Raw genomic sequence first — 17,174 nt, 5'->3', positions numbered from 1 at the left:
ACGTTCCATTATCATTGTTTTACTTTTGTTGATGTTCATCTTATAAGCTCTTTCTCAAGACACTATACACTCCATTCAACTGCTTTTCAAAGTCCTTTGCTGTCTGTGAGAGAGAACAATCTCAAACAACAGAAACTTCCGGTTCGAATATCAACAACATAACGAAAAGATAAAATGTCACTTACCATACAGATGACATGGTGAGTTGCAGACAGGCATCACAATGACACTTACACATTGGCTTTTGGAAAAAGCCTTCTTCAGGAAAGAAAACACACACATATTCATTCACACATGCAAGCAAATCTTACACACACATGACCACCAACTCTGGTGACATGGACTAGAATGCAACAATCAGACAAAGTGGAAGCAGCTATCTGGAGGGAAGGGTGAGATGATAGCAGGCTACAGGTGGGTGAAGGGAAGCACACTGTAGCATACAACAGGTGACATTAGTTCAAAAGTGTCACATTGTACATAATATTAGGTTGATGTACAGCACATAGCAGTCTATCATGAATAGTTCTCTCATCTCATAATTCATTTCTTCAGTCTCTTCATGATTTATGGAATAAGTTGGCATTTAAACTTGTACTAATGTGATTGGTATTGGCTTTAATGTGTTCATTATGTTTATGGCAGCCATTAACATTAAGTCACTGGTCAAGGTCGATGACTTGTACTGAACATTTCTCTTGACCCAAGAAATGTATGCATAGTGCACACTGCTTTAAGGAGCCATTAGATTTAGTAACTGAATACTGAACACACTGGTAAACTGATTTGAAGTTTATTGTGGTTTCTGTATGAAATAAAAAGCTACATCATCACAGCTTGAAACAGAATGCACTGAAATTTTTCTGACCCTCCTATGTTACACAACTTCTCCTTGAAATGTATCCTAAAATATTTTCCTAATGCCTATTTGTAACAAGTGTTAAATGCTGGGCACACAAATGTAATTAAAACCTTTGGCTTCAGTACACGCCACCGGATTTTCTGTAGAGAATATTAAAGAAGTGGCAGCATAGTCGTTTCATAGCCACAGCCTTGCCAACAGGTATTATTAGCCTCAGCAGACGAAAAAAATTTCATCTTGCACACTTACGATAAAATCACGAAACCTGTATTTGCTATGTTCTTAAGAGAGTCATATTGCAAAGCTCCTGTTTAAACATTTCTACGACAGAATTTTCACATCGAAATTATAGTACTACTTGGGACTACATAACAAGAAAGTTTTGCGCTTCACTCTGTTGGGCACAGTATTTCAACCACTGCTTTCTGCGTCAAACAATGCTATGCTGCTGCAGTAGAAAGAAATAATAGTTTTCTGAGGAGACAGTATCTGTTGTTACATTATACAGCTTACACGATAAAACGCTGTGTACCTAAAATTGTCAGGTTACGTAAATATAACAACAAAAAGGCAAAACATGAACAATAAAAATTAATATACTTTACTATATCAAAATCACAATATATCAAGATACACACGAAACTGTAGCTAACATGAAAATAACATTTTTCACTTTCGTTTGTAATTCTTCCCGATGCACGACATGTTAAAACTTCTCATAATAAATATTTACAACAGACTCGAATGTTAAAACAGACACAACAGTAGTCCCTATGTCTTGTATTTTCTTAGTGATGCACAGTGCTTAAATCTTCTCCTTTAATACTGCACAGAACTAAACATTTTGCGCGGTCCCCGATTCTTCTACAACACCAATTACACTTCGGGCATCATCGGCTCCTGACATGACGTCACGATGGCGGTCGTGAGGAGCTGAAGCCAATAGCTGCCCTCCTGGCGATCACATGGTGCACATCGACCAATGGCAGACCCGAGTTCTCATTAATAGTCGGAAATTTTCTGACAAGCGTAGAAAAACTTTTCATCAACAGCCGCCATTTTGAGTTACTGGGACCGTGTGGAAATTTGGATATTATTCTTCAAATTACCGTCATTTTCCTTCTAATAATGGACGCTAGTGCGTTGTATTAGAGACGTGAAGTGTTTTGTGCCGCCGCACTTGGTCCATAAATGTTAAAAGACGTATGATGTTGAAAAATTGTGGGTGATTTACTTTTGGATCATTGTGCAGTTCCGTCGGAAGATGGAGAGTGGGACTGTGTAGGCTCATCCGCCAATTTGGGGCTTCATTAAGCTCAGTAGTTGACTCTGGAGTATTAATATGTGCCTTGAGGGATGCAGTGTTCGTCGAACTATTCCAGTGATATTTCTGAGGTGTTATTTATGTTGTCGGGAACAAGCAGAACCGTGCTTCGTGGATTCAAATTCCATTAAATACGATACTGTGTAGGCTAGTAGACACGGCTTGGTAAACAGGGAGATATGGCCGATCATCTCGTCGACGGGCCGCCAAACAAGCGGCAGAAAATGACTGACTCCTTCCAAGGGCCTTCTGACTCGTCCGGTACGTCCGTCGTTTCTTTTAAAACAAAGAAAAAATATTAGATATTTATAAATTAGTAGTAAAGAACGAATCTCAGAATGCATCATATAACATGCTATTTGACATAATGGCCAAGTGTGCTAGAACTTTTGTATTCAAAGTAAGTTTCAGTGGACAGTGTCTCTGGATGATGAAGTAAGTGTCCAGTTATTTGTTATGTATATATTTGATTTCTCTTGAGGAACTGAAGCGTGTATGATATGGTTATTAAAGGGCAGTGTGACGGCTTCTTATGTCACAAGAAAACACTTCTCAGAGTGTGTTTAACTTACATTTACTTGTCATTACCAGTAATTAAAACAGTAATTTGTTTACATCGTGCAGTTTTTTAAGTAGTTAATTTTTTTAGGCCGTATTCTGTTATTTTAGTGCAACTGTCCGATTTGTTAGTAAACAATGATTGAATAGTAATTGACCATGGGAAACTAAACAAAGTGTAACGTGAGAGAGAGTAATGAAAATAATGTGCGTTCACTTTGCTTTAAACTGTTAACAATAAGCTTCACGTGTTTAGAAAACAGTAACTTGTCATTGGTCAGGAAAGGTGAAGTTCTGTCGGATTTTTTTCGTTTTAATGGAAAGTTCGTTGCCCTCGTTTCTGTGATGTAAACAAATAACTGTTGTCTACTTCGCATGACATTACATCATTCACGTTTCACTTTTCTCAGTAATAGCATGATAGCAGCATGTGCATGGACTGCTTTTTGTAGATTGAAATTGATTTTTTTAAAGTGGTGGTTTGTGTTACTTTTTACATTGCATGATGTAATTGATAAAAATTTTAGTAACTGAAATATTACCATATCGACTTAAAATGGAGATCACCATTTTTCTTTTTTACAAGAACGTTGCAACTGATTGACAGTTGTTTTATCAGTTTTTGCTGATGTTATGGTGTCACATTTATTGTGATGTTTAGTCACTTATTGAGAATGTAGGTACGAAAAACATTGAAGAAAAATATTTTATGCCTACTTTTATATCATATTTATACTTGGGTTTGTTTACATTCTTATCAACCTTGTATTATATGGTGTGAGGTATTTGTAAGTGTAGGTGTGGTTGGCTTATTTTTCAAACATCATTAAGGGTTTACTGCGTAGCAGAAGCATTTATTTTTTTCTGTCCCATTAAATACTTTTTTTCTCTCAACTTTTTCAGTCAAAAGTGGGAATTGATATGAACAGAAAAGTCTTTTGTTTTGTATCCTTTTTATGAACTCTCTTAATCTTTGTGACGTGCCATCCAATTCCACAGTACCGTTGGCGCCTTTAATGATGCACCATGCTTACAACTTCGGCTTGGCTACACCTCTGGGGAACAATGGTGGCAGGGGAACACAACAACCGCAACAGCAACAGCAATGGAACACGCAGAAGAGAAGTAATAACTCATTTAGTCCCAGTTCCTGTATCCGTCCTATTCATAAATGTCCTAATGAGGTGGAAGATGATAAAATATCACTGTTGATTCACTTACATAATATGGTTGTGGTAGCTTTCTAACCAAAAATGCCTTGTGTCTACTATAAGATGCGCACAACTGATCTTTTAACCTTTAGGTAGTTTTTTGGGATGGTGATGTAGTGTGACAGCAATTACCAGTACGTGTTAAAGCTACTTCTTTTGTGACAATAACTGAGCATTATGACAGATATTTGTGTAATTTCTTCTCTTTCCTTTTATGTGCGTGGATGGGATTTGGTTCTTGTGGTCACAGTGAGCAAGTAAACCAATGCTAACAGTGCTGGGATATGATGATATTTAATTTGCAGTGAACATTTCTGTGCTTGTCTGTCAATATGGAGAATGAGAAGTCCATTATCTTTGTATTCTTAATCATTATAAGTATAGGTTTCACCCAGTTCCTGGTTTCCTCTGCCTATGACTACTTCTCTCTGCTGAGCAGTTGTTTAGTTGTGTAAGATCTTGTGAATTGAGACCAGATGTGGTGCAGACATCCGGGAACATATAAAATTCAAGTTTTTCTTATGATTAATCATATTTATTATTTATGGAGCCAGCATACCATTTCATGCTGAATGCTTAACTAAGGAAAAGTGCAACCACTGCACATCCTGTAATAGGTGTAGCCTAGTATCTTCCATTAAATTGCACATAGCCAATCTTCAGTTTTTTAATCATATTTGTCAATAGCATTTGACACTTGAGTGTTCAGATTCCCTTCTAATTCTGAAATTTGATTGCTTTTTTTTATCACAACTGTTATGATGATGCAGTTGACATTACAGTAGCCTGTTTCATATTTCAGTAATGAAATTTGAGTCTCATTAGCATACCTTCTGCACTCTGCTGTTCCACTATTAATGGCACTGTGCATTCTTTGTGGCTGGATAGAGAAATCAATTGTTTAATTGATTTAATGAAAGTAAATACATGTGCACTGTTTTGGCTGTAAGCAGCATGTTTTTACTTTGCAACCTTTATGTTGAGAATGTGTTTCAAAAATACTTGAGTGTCACAAGGAATGATGTGGAATGGAGCCTTTCCACCCTTCCCATTTAATGTTGTCGGCTAGATATAATGGACTGGTGTCTTGTGCTTTTTGCATCACATCTGTAAAGATTACTGTTTGGCTTTGTAATTAATGAGTACTTAAACCTATATATTTGAGTCAAATTGACAGGAGCATGTAATGATGCATAGTATTGGTATACAAATTGGGGAAGTTTAATTTATGGGCAGTGACTGCTTTGATCAGACTTCTATCACTGAAGAGTATGGTACTGAAAGGCAAAGAAGAAGGGGGAGGAAGCGAGGATAGTTGCAGTGTCATTATTTTACAGTGTACATACCACAATCGCTTTCCATAATTGTAATGATTCAGTGAAGGCTCTGAGTAATCAGTTTTGGATGGGGTTTGGTTCTTGTGGTCACAGTGAGCAAGTAAACCAACACTAACAGTGCTGGGGTATGGTGATATTTAATTTGCAGTGAACATTTCTGTGCTTGTCTGTCAGTATGGTGAATGAAAATGTCCATTATTTTTGTATTCTTAATCAATGTAAGTATAGGTTTCACCCAGTTCCTGGTTGCTGGTGGTCATCATCTGTTACAAATATCCAAAATTAATGTTATCTCATCTGTCTGGAACAAAGGCATAAGTAAAGATTAGCTGAGGCAGGACACAAAAAGGATGTACAACTTCACATTCTTGCATACTTTTAGGCCCTAAATATTGTACAGTTCAGCAGAGAGTAGGTTTACTCATAATTAATTTTTGAAACAAGAAGATATAGAGGTAATGTTTATAGAGACACATATGTGGTGGCAGGAGGAAAGGGGAGGGGGGAGTGCATTGTCTATCTGTGTACATCTGCACTTGCTTACTGTGAAGTACAAAAACATTGCACGTATTGCATGTTTATGTGTTATATGTTATTCAGTGTACACATTAATTTATTGTTGTATGACACTACAGTGTTTATGTTAGTCAACTTTAGAAAAGCTGTTTTCAGTGTCAAAATAAGTCCCATGGTTTTAATTTTTAAACTTTCTGAAAAGGGCAGTTGAGTGTGTGAAATATCCAGTTTCTTTGCCATAGCTTCTCAAATAGCATTGGCAAAGGTGCTTGAATGCTTTCTTAAGAGATCTGTATAGCTAACTGTCTTTACCAGAAAGTGCAACAGAAGCTAAAGTTTTGAATATTTCTTTGCATTTTCAATGTGTGTGTTCGTTTTTGTGTTGCATAATATAGCTTCAACTTCTATTTGTCCTGTAGTTCATTAATAAATATTTTGAAGTAAAGCATTAACACAGCTGACCCAAGTTTATTGTTGTAGCCCTAGAGTACATATGTGCATATGTATGGATGTTTCCACAATATTTTTTTGGAATGCTTGTAAATTATAGACATGTCACTGGCAATTGAAATTACATTTTGTTATTTTTTTAAGAACTTTGTATTTACTGTGTCAGTTTGGCATAATTTGCTATAAGTTAATGTCAGTTTATTTCTGTTTCCATTTTCTTGTTATGCTCATACGTAAAGCTTGACTTTATCATATTTTGCCCTTTTTCATTGTTATCATTCACAAAGTTCAGGTTTTTGTTATTACAGAATTGAAGGGATCAGCATTTAGGATTTTGAAGTTTATGCCTTGTGTAACATTGATAAATGTCAAGTAACCACTGACATTGATAGCCAGTTATAATTTGGGTGTAATTCTAATTAATTTGCATGCACTTTGTTTTTGATTTTATGTTCTTTGTCTTAGTGATAAGTGTAAATTTTCAGCTTACTTAAAAATGTTTGGAAATCATTACATAACTTGTTACTAAACCATTAAATGTGTAGCTATAATAAGTGAACTTCAGAAAAAATAAATTCGTGGCTGTTTATCTGGGTATAAATGTGCAAACAGTCACTTTTTTGGATTTTAAATAAAATTTATTATACTATTAACTAGTTTTTGAGCCACTGCAGGTTCATCATTAGATGGAGGTTTTACTGGAACATTATATTGTGGACCAAGTTTAGGCAGACACTATGGTGACAGGGCTGATAAAAATTTATTTATTGGTACAGTGCATTGTATCGTGGTATCCACAGCAAATTCAAAACCCATAATGTACGGTATGAGGTTGTACACACAACAAATTTTGTAGTAGGTGTGAAAGATGACAGGCAGTATAAATATTGCTGTACTCAGCAACAGTCACTTGTGGTGCTGCTAACTATGTTAGTACATACCAGACATGCGGCTTTGAAACAAATTTTATCTTTCGGGAAGCTATGCATGATGAATCACAGAATATGAAGCTACACAGCTTACAAATTATTGAGTGATGAAAGAGTGACTAAGGAGGAGCCGGCTGGAGTGGCCATGTGGTTCTAGGCGCTACAATCTGGGGCTGAGCGACCCCTACGGTCGCAGGTTCGAATCCTGCCTGGGACATAGATGTGTGTGATGTCCTTAGGTTAGATAGGTTTAATTAGTTCTAAGTTCTAGGCGACTGATGACCTCAGAGGTTAAGTCGCATAGTGCTCAGAGCCATTTGAACTAAGGAGGAATCAATGTGGCTACAGTTTATGTTGGTTGATCCAGGTGTATGCTTTTTCTTGCATGTTCTGTGGTTCTTGAGAATTTCGATAGAAACTTTATTCTAGATGTCAATTTTCTTGCAGTTCTGATATATGCAATTGTTCAGCAGGTAAGTTGGCATTCAGGCCATCATATTAATATCATTCAATCACTAGTGTTAACTTACATGATTTTTTTAGCCATAAAACTGACATTCATGTTAATAAATTGTTGCAGCTCTTTCATATGTTGGTTAGGGTGATATATGTGAAGGGAATTAGTTCACCGAAACTCTGGAATTACATCCAACATATTTTTGGTTCCACGGTTGGCCTTGGTGATCTGTATTAGATTTATGTGCTGCTTTTCAGTCATTTTGTTGAAATGGTTTAATGATTACTCAGTTGAGGTTATTGTGAATCCCTTTCTGATTCCACAGTTTGTCATTCACTAGATAGCACCTTTTATGGGTGGCAGAATAGTTATCATGTATTTGGATACCCATTCATATCATTATTACATGGGAAAGGATTCTGATGTTTATGGTGCGCTGGAAGTGCCAGGTTTTTAAATCAAAGTGAGTTATAATAAAATTGTTTATATTTGAAATATAGAAGACAATTGTAACAAGAATTAATGCTGATACACACAAATTAGACCCAGTAGGATTTGCTGGTTACAGAAATATAACAATTCCAGTTTCCGGAGTAAGAATGACACAGTTTCCGGAGTAAGAATGACAGGATTGCAGAAATTAATCCAGAGCCCACGTCAAGGGTGGTGGTGGTGGTGGTGGTGTGGGAATTGCTTCCACAAAGATAATGCTACCAATTTGAGCACACAAAACTATCATTTTGGTAGTGCATAATGCGATGAAAGGAACCAGATAGGTTATTAATTTAATGTACACACAGCGTACGATCAATGGTGTTTCACATTATCATTGTTTGCCCAATTTTTATTCAGTTTGTTGCTGCTCTAGAGACACAAACAATTGCGTGTTGCTCTTTCATATTTCTTCGTGATAGTTTCCTCCAGCTTTTCCTTTGGGTCCTGCAACCCTTAAATTTCTATTTTTCTCCAGTCCTTTTCTCATCTTTTTGTGTTCATGTGCCTGTTTCTTTCCATTGATCACAATGAGTTTCTTTGCTTAAGTTGTAGATGACACTCTTTTTACATGTGTAGCGTGTGAATCTTGGCTCTGGTGGTGTTGTTACTGCTTTTTCCTTTTATATTTAATGCTTGTCTGTATTCATAAAGATATTTGGTGGACTTCCTTGTTGCTCCTACAGAATGGAAACATTGTTCAAACATACTGATATCCATAAATTTGACCATGTCTTAATTTGTATGTCAGCCCTGTACAAGTTACCCCTGTCTCAACATTGGTAAGTATTCATTCACCTTCTTGTTCAAATATTATAACATTTTTATTTAAGGTTTCAACCATGAGAGACATACCACAAGTGTGAGATTTAAAAGTTGTGAGGTTCCATAAGCATTTGTTCACACAATTTTATTTTGTAAAGAAAAGGCTGTTTTTCCTGTGACTCTGAGAACTGTGTGCTTGAGGACGTATGTCAGACCTCTCCCATCAATACAATATCTGTTTCACTTGTGTAAGCTTCTGGAAATGGCCTCATTTGAAGTTGGATTTAGGCTTCTAGAATTATTGGCAGTATTTTGTGTGTTTCATTACCTCTCTCACAAGTTATTTTATATAGCACATAATGATTATGAAGTAACACCTTAAAGGATAGATGGTTCTTAATACTTTCAATTGATATTGAATTGAAAGAAACATCCCATTAAGGTGATTATTAGAGCTATTCAAACTCTCATTGAAAAGGGTAGAAGAGAAAATTAACCCTGTTCTTGTCAAGGGAAACACCCCAGTATTTGCTTAATGTGTCTCTGTGAATCCACATAAACCAATATCTTGATAGCTGGCTGAGGATTCATACCTTGTTTATACCAAATGAGATTTCGTTGTGTTAGTCACCATGTCAATGTGGTCAGTGGACGCATGATTACTGAATTACACCAAAAATCCTGGGTGAAATGCTAGTAACAGAATTACAATAATGTACACTTATAGTTTCAATATCATGTTAATGATCTTCAGTAACAGCTGAACACTTAATTTTCTCATTCAATTACATTACTCATTCCATTATTTGGTTCCACTTATTGCCCATTAGCTCTTTTAATATACTCAGTTAATCAGGAAATGCCAAGCTATTTCATGGAAACAAAAATGGTTGTGCACCTGATAAATTGATTTTTATTTTGGTGAAAAGAATACACATTGCATGTGCTGAGCAGCCGCTATGACAAATGCCAAGATAGTTTTATGTCATGATATGCTACACCTAATCTGTGTACATTTCCTTTCATTAGTTGGCGAATGTAGTGATTGTCAGTATTTTCAAATAGTTTTGAATATTAAATGTTGGATTACATAGATGAGTACACCACTGAAGTGCTTTATTTTTTTATTTTTTATGTTTACTTACAAATGACAAAATATTGGGTTTGAAATCCTTAGCAGCTTAAGATGCAAATGCTTTTTTAGTACTAATTTGTGAACCTGAGACTATTGCTTAAAGTTGTTTTCAACAAAATGTCAGCCCAGACAGACATTTGCAGTTGTATTTGTATGCAGTTTAGTAACCATTTTTAATTAACACAGTAACAAATCAATTATGCTTCAACACCTTCCTGTTACTGGAGCAGAATTTTGTTACTAGTTACTAATATGAAAATGCCAATATTTGGTGCACCTGCAAATACCATACTAAATATTTTTCATTTTACTGTCTACACCGCATCCTTGAAATTATCGAGAGACTACACTGTTTCATGAGTAAACAATGAATGACATAACTGGAAGTAATTCCATTAGTGAAAGACTTTAGAAAATGGTAGGTTTCCTTTACCAAGCTGTCTTTAAATTTTAAAGCTTGCTCATGAATGCATTATTGTGACCATTTGATGAACAGTCATTTCCTTACAGTGACATGTGTTAAGTGTTATTTTAATGCTTCTTATGTCAGTAAGAAAGGTTAGATGCAGTCAGTAATGACTGTGCTTAGTTTTTCTAATCTAAAAATCAAGTTAAGTCCTCAGACATCATAAAGGAACATCTAGCGAACCTTTCAGTAAGTATGCCACTGTACTGTAAAGTAGTGAGGTGTAAATCATTTCCATTCCATGCAAAATGCCTTTGAAATAATAGTGACTTATATTGTGTTGTCATACAAAATTAACAAAGTAAACCTTGCTCTTCATGGACAAGCAGCATACCTTGTACATCTCCTCCGCCTGTCTGCTACAAGCAGTCATAAGAATTCTTAGGCTGTAGTTGGAAGAGCCGTTACTAGATCATGGGAATAATCTATGTACACACTACAAAGTTAGTTTATTGTTCAACTTTTCACCTCAGAATTGACTATGTTGTTCATAGTGAAAAGCACTTCCAGGTTGTGGCATCTACATTTATACCTAACTATTACATGCTGTGATGACGATGGGTGTTAGTAAAAGTACATCAGTGTCAATTACTTATGCAAGTGCATAAAAATACACTCCTGGAAATTGAAATAAGAACACCGTGAATTCATTGTCCCAGGAAGGGGAAACTTTATTGACACATTCCTGGGGTCAGATACATCACATGATCACACTGACAGAACCACAGGCACATAGACACAGGCAACAGAGCATGCACAATGTCGGCACTAGTACAGTGTATATCCACCTTTCGCAGCAATGCAGGCTGCTATTCTCCCATGGAGACGATCGTAGAGATGCTGGATGTAGTCCTGTGGAACGGCTTGCCATGCCATTTCCACCTGGCGCCTCACTTGGACCAGCGTTCGTGCTGGACGTGCAGACCGCGTGAGACGACGCTTCATCCGGTCCCAAACATGCTCAATGGGGGACAGATCCGGAGATCTTGCTGGCCAGGGTAGTTGACTTACACCTTCTAGAGCACGTTGGGTGGCACGGCATACATGCGGATGTGCATTGTCCTGTTGGAACAGCAAGTTCCCTTGCCGGTCTAGGAATGGTAGAACGATGGGTTCGATGACGGTTTGGATGTACCGTGCACTATTCAGTGTCCCCTCGACGATCACCAGTGGTGTACGGCCAGTGTAGGAGATCGCTCCCCACACCATGATGCCGGGTGTTGGCCCTGTGTGCCTCGGTCGTATGCAGTCCTGATTGTGGCGCTCACCTGCACGGCGCCAAACACGCATACGGCCATCATTGGCACCAAGGCAGAAGCGACTCTCATCGCTGAAGACGACACGTCTCCATTCATCCCTCCATTCACGCCTGTCGCGACACCACTGGAGGCGGGCTGCACGATGTTGGGGTGTGAGCGGAAGACGGCCTAACGGTGTGGGGGACCGTAGCCCAGCTTCATGGAGACGGTTGCGAATGGTCCTCGCCGATACCCCAGGAGCAACAGTGTCCCTAATTTGCTGGGAAGTGGCGGTGCGGTCCCCTACGGCACTGCGTAGGATCCTACGGTCTTGGCGTGCATCCGTGCGTCGCTGCGGTCTGGTCCCAGGTCGACGGGCACGTGCACCTTCCGCCGACCACTGGCGACAACATCAATGTACTGTGGAGACCTGACGCCCCACGTGTTGAGCAATTCGGCGGTACGTCCACCCGGCCTCCCGCATGCCCACTATACGCCCTCGCTCCAGGTCCGTCAATTGCACATACGGTTCACGTCCACGCTGTCGCGGCATGCTACCAGTGTTAAAGACTGCGATGGAGCTCCGTATGCCACGGCAAACTGGCTGACACTGACGGCGGCGGTGCACAAATGCTGCACAGCTAGCGCCATTCGACGGCCAACACCGCGGTTCCTGGTGTGTCCGCTGTGCCGTGCGTGTGATCATTGCTTGTACAGCCCTCTCGCAGTGTCCGGAGCAAGTATGGTGGGTCTGACACACCGGTGTCAATGTGTTCTTTTTTCCATTTCCAGGAGTGTAAAAGCAGAAAAATTTAAGAAAGTAATTGACAGCTGAGTTGTGCCATATCATGTGCCGGATGTGTTTCATTGAGTTCAAATGGAACACATTTGGTTGCCAAGATATCGGCATGAGTTCACTGTTGTGATCCTCAAACCACTGTAACATGATTCTTACCATGTTACATAGATGGTTAAGCATGCTGGAAGATGCTGGAGATATCAAGCATGAAGGGATCCAAATGATCCACAATAATCTTCACATAATCACAGCTGTCGTGGAATGTCCGATTACTTACCACAGGTACCATGGCAGCTCAAGTGAATTTCCTCCATACCATAATACTGCCCCCAGTGACCTGCATAAGTGATAAGAGTACACATTTCAAGCAGTTCCCATGTCTGGACACAACAATCAACTCAATGTAACAAGAGACTTGATTTACCTGAGATTGAGTTCCGTTGATCCACGATCCAATCTCAGTTGTTTTTTGTGCACTCCAATCGTAATTGGCAATTTCATTTGGTCAGCATAGGAGCATGGGGACATCTGCTGTGGAGTCATGTTCACCATCTACACTGAACGACGTGCCTGCACCAGCAGTGTACTCTGTCATCAGACCTGCTACAGATTGCCACCTGTCCTGCTTTACAGTCAGCTTCAGATCTTCGTGCTCTGTGTTGGTGTGTGGATGTCCAACACTTGTAGTTTCACTGTCTCTAGTGTCTGTACCGCTGACCAACTTCACTGTTTTTGAGATGCCAGTTTCCAGGAGCTGAGCCATAACAATCTGCCATTTCATAAAGCTTGCAGCCCTGGGTGACATCGCCAACAACAGCCAATATTTCGACAGGAATACACTCTGCCATTTTCAAGGCATAACTACAGTAATCCAGTGCTCTGTATGGGAATTTAAAATTTCAGATTGTAGAGAAACTCCGGAAAGATAACATACCTGCACACCATAAAACAAGCGCCATCACACAAACCGAAGATGACCGACGTTAGAAGTTATCAATAGTGAAATTAATAATAAATGGGTGAGGTAGTATTAACTCTGTCCTGTTTTTTGACAAGGTAAAGGGCAGGATTCAAACAAAACTCACCATTCTATTTACAAGGGTTATTTTCTTATTTAATTTCAGTTGCTTCCATAATAACACTATCCAGGTAGCTAGAGATTCATGGCAGAATCTCCATGTTGTTACATTTCATAGGATGACTGGTGCAAAGACATATGTTCTGCAATGGCGGATTTGCTCGGCTGTTGTAAGCAAGTGTGACACTGAAGTTCAGTACACCAATCCTCCACAGTGCAGATAGGCTGACTGATATATGACATGCCACAGCTGCAGAGAATATGCTAAACCATTTAGATTCTCATGGTCATGAGGCCAGATAAATAACACAAGATGTCAAAGCCATCGGCTTCAAGGCATGTTTCTCAAAGTCTTTTGTTAACAAATTGGCAATAATGAGTGAGGGCTGTCTTCCCACTGTAAATGTATCTGTGCGCTCATAGTACTGGTACTTGAATAAAAAGTGAATAGGAGTCAACACATGTCGAAATGGTTCATTAATTACCATCAAATCGAACCTCAGTCTACCATTTTTTTTTTTTTAAAGAAAAGAAGGAAAAAAGAAATTGGACAGAGGAATGCGAGTGGAGAGAGAGAGAGAGAGAGAGAGAGAGAGAGAGAGAGAGAGACACAACATCAAAATTTGTTAGAATAGGAGTCATGCAATCGCATTTCCCCTAATTGATGTAAGAAATCCACTGACTTCTTAATGTGATCCTTACACTGACGTGCTACAGGGCTCAATAGAGTAGAAAGGTATTTTGCTACATGATTTGTCACAGGACCAATGTTGTTTGCTATCGGATGAAGAGGAGCCTCTTCCTTGTGGAACTTAGGAAGGCCATATAACCTAGTGGGAGCAGCACAATAAGAATTAAGACTCTTGATAGTCTGCTGTGACAGGAAACTTTTCTTCAGGAGGCTGTTAAATCTTACTTCAGTCTATTAGTGTTTATTGTGATGTCAGCACTAATCCTGTGATATGCGGAGTCAAGACAGTAAACACTGCATCTTCTGAACATAATCCTGCTTGCCCAAAAGAACGGTAGCATTGTCCTTGTCTGCAGGTAAAATAACAGTATCAAGATCAACTCAAAAATGAATGTAAAGCAGCCCTCTCAACTGCTGTGATATTACTCTTTGATGGAAGTGCCCCCGTCAACACATGATGTGCCTCCCTCCTTGCCGCCTCTGCAAAGTCAGGAGGTAGTTTAAAAACAGCTTGTTCAGCAGAGCTAATAAAATCAATTACTGACAAATACTTGAGCATCAGCGCAAAATTTAAACCTTTCCCTAATGTGGCTAAACTGTGTTGTCAAAAGCTTTCGCCATGAGATTTATCACAGAATGTTGTGATGTAGTATTAGATGCCAATCCATGGAAGCATTCAAACTTCACCTTGTGTCGGGCAGTTACAGAACGAAATTCATAGTCAGGTTGGGATTATGAATCAACGTCTAGCCAGTCACAAGAAATTGCCAGACTTTTTGAAGCAATCATTAAATTAAGCTGAAACAATTCATTGGAAACAAAATCTTACTGTCGATGAGTATAATGGATTCTTTCATGAACAACAGCTAGGCAAGCACATTCCTTGATACAGTTGGTTGCAGGAGAATTAATATGATGCACAATTTTGGCAAACATCGGAACAGTATTTTGATCATGACAACGCACAGTGCAATCTTACTCTACTGCTGCAGCCTTTATCCAATCTCTGCAAGCAGCGATACATTTCTTATCCAAAGAGGTAAACAATGTGAGACACAAGTTTTCAGTATGTACAACATTCAACTAATAAGTAACTTTTGAGAACGCAGCCGGGTTATGTTGTCAACAACTGACAATATTTCAACAGGAGCACTCTGCCATTTTCAAGGATAACTGTGACAAGTAAGTGCTGTGCAAGGGAATTCCCTTTAAAATGTCAGGATTCTCCTTTGAAGTATCGATGGTTGTTGATATCACCCGGCTGCTTTCCCGTAAGTTATTTGAACATAGCATACACTGGATGAAATTTGGGTCTCAATCTGCCATTTGCCAAAGTCACTTATGTCAGTGGATTTTCCAATTTGTGGCCTGTATTATCACCACTAGCATTTCCCATTTGTCACTGCGGTGCTCATATATTTCACTTACCTCGTCATGTGCCTGCAGTGCCACCAGGTGGCATTCATTCTCATGATGGGCAATGGCTGTGATATTTGTCTCATCAGTGTGTGCTGGATGTGTATTCAAGAAGAGTAAGGTTCAGATCTGTACCTAGATCCCAAATTTCTGTTTTCAGTAATTCTGTAAAATAAGAAAAAAACTTCTTCACCATCACCACCACCACCACCACCACCACCACCACCACCACCCTGCTGTGGCTTTTTTCTTACACATTCAGATCTCAGTGATTCAACAGGTTGGAGGTTGATAGCTAGAGTATGCAGACACTTGCTGGGTAGGAAAACATGAGGAACTTGTTTGGAGTTATAACAACAGATTACATACACTGAAGAGCCAAAGAAACCGGTACACTTGCCTAATATCGTGTAGGCCCCTGCGAGCACCTAGAAGTGCCACAACATGACACGGTATGGGCTCAACTAATGTCTGAACTAGTGCTGGATGGAAATGACACCATGAATTCTGCAGGGCTGTCCATACATCCGTAAGAGTACGAAGGGATGGAGATCTCTTCTGAACAGCATGTTGCAAGGCATCCAAGATATGCTCATTAATGTTCATATATGGGGAGTTAGTGGAAGTGTTTAAACTCAGAAGAGTGTTCCTGGAGCCACTTTGTAGCTATTCTGGGCGTATGGGGTGTCACATTGTCCTGCTGGAATTGCCCAAGTGTGTCGAAATGCACAATGGACATGAATGGATTCAGATGATCAGACAGGCTGCTTATGTACGTGTCATCCATATCTAGGTATATCAGGGGTCCCATATCACTCCAACTGCATATCCCCCATACTATTACAGAGCCCCTGCCAGCTTGATCAGTCCTCTGCTGACATACAGTGTCCATGGATTCACGAGATTGTCTCCATACTCGTACACATCCATTGGCTTGATACAGTTTGAAACAAGACTTGACCAACCAGACAACATGTTTCCATTCGTCAACAGTCCAGTGTCGGTGTTGACAGATCCAGGCGAGGCATAAAGCTTTGTGTCGTGCAGTTGTCAATGGAAGACGAGTGGGTCTTCAGCTCCTAAAGTCCATATCGATGATGTTTCGTTGAATGGTTTGCACGCTGACACTTGTTGATGGCCCAGCATTGAAATCTACAGCAATTTGCAGAAGGGTTTCATTTCTGTCACATTGAACAATTCTCTACTGTCGTTGTTGGTCCCATTGTTGCAGGATCTTTTTCTGGCTGCAGCGATGTCAGAGATTTGAAATTTTACCAAATTCCTGATATTCACAGTACACTCGCAAAATGGTTATACGGGAAAATTCTCACTTCAGCACTACCTCGGAGGTGCTGTTTCCCTTTGCTCGTTCAAACTCGCTTAAATTTTGATAACCTGCATTTTTAGCAGCAGTAACCATTGTGACAACTGCGGCAAACACTTGTTGTCT

General features: G+C 39.3%; 1 protein-coding gene across 1 annotated transcript in view; it reads left to right on the top strand.

The window, feature by feature from the left end:
* The first annotated feature begins 605 nt into the window (after positions 1-605).
* The window catches only part of LOC126176273 (CREB-binding protein-like), a 172,806-nt gene continuing 156,237 nt past the window's right edge, over positions 606-17,174 (top strand). The window contains exons 1-2 of the mRNA XM_049923422.1: positions 606-2,447; positions 3,744-3,869. Of these exons, the coding sequence (XP_049779379.1) occupies positions 2,366-2,447; positions 3,744-3,869 (208 nt within the window). The 5' untranslated portion in view covers positions 606-2,365. The remainder of the gene's footprint in view (positions 2,448-3,743; positions 3,870-17,174) is intronic.

Source organism: Schistocerca cancellata, chromosome 3 (assembly GCF_023864275.1).
Source record: "Schistocerca cancellata isolate TAMUIC-IGC-003103 chromosome 3, iqSchCanc2.1, whole genome shotgun sequence".
NCBI lineage: Eukaryota > Metazoa > Arthropoda > Insecta > Orthoptera > Acrididae > Schistocerca > Schistocerca cancellata.
Note: the sequence above shows the minus strand (reverse complement) of the source record. Positions and strands in the feature narration are given on the sequence as shown.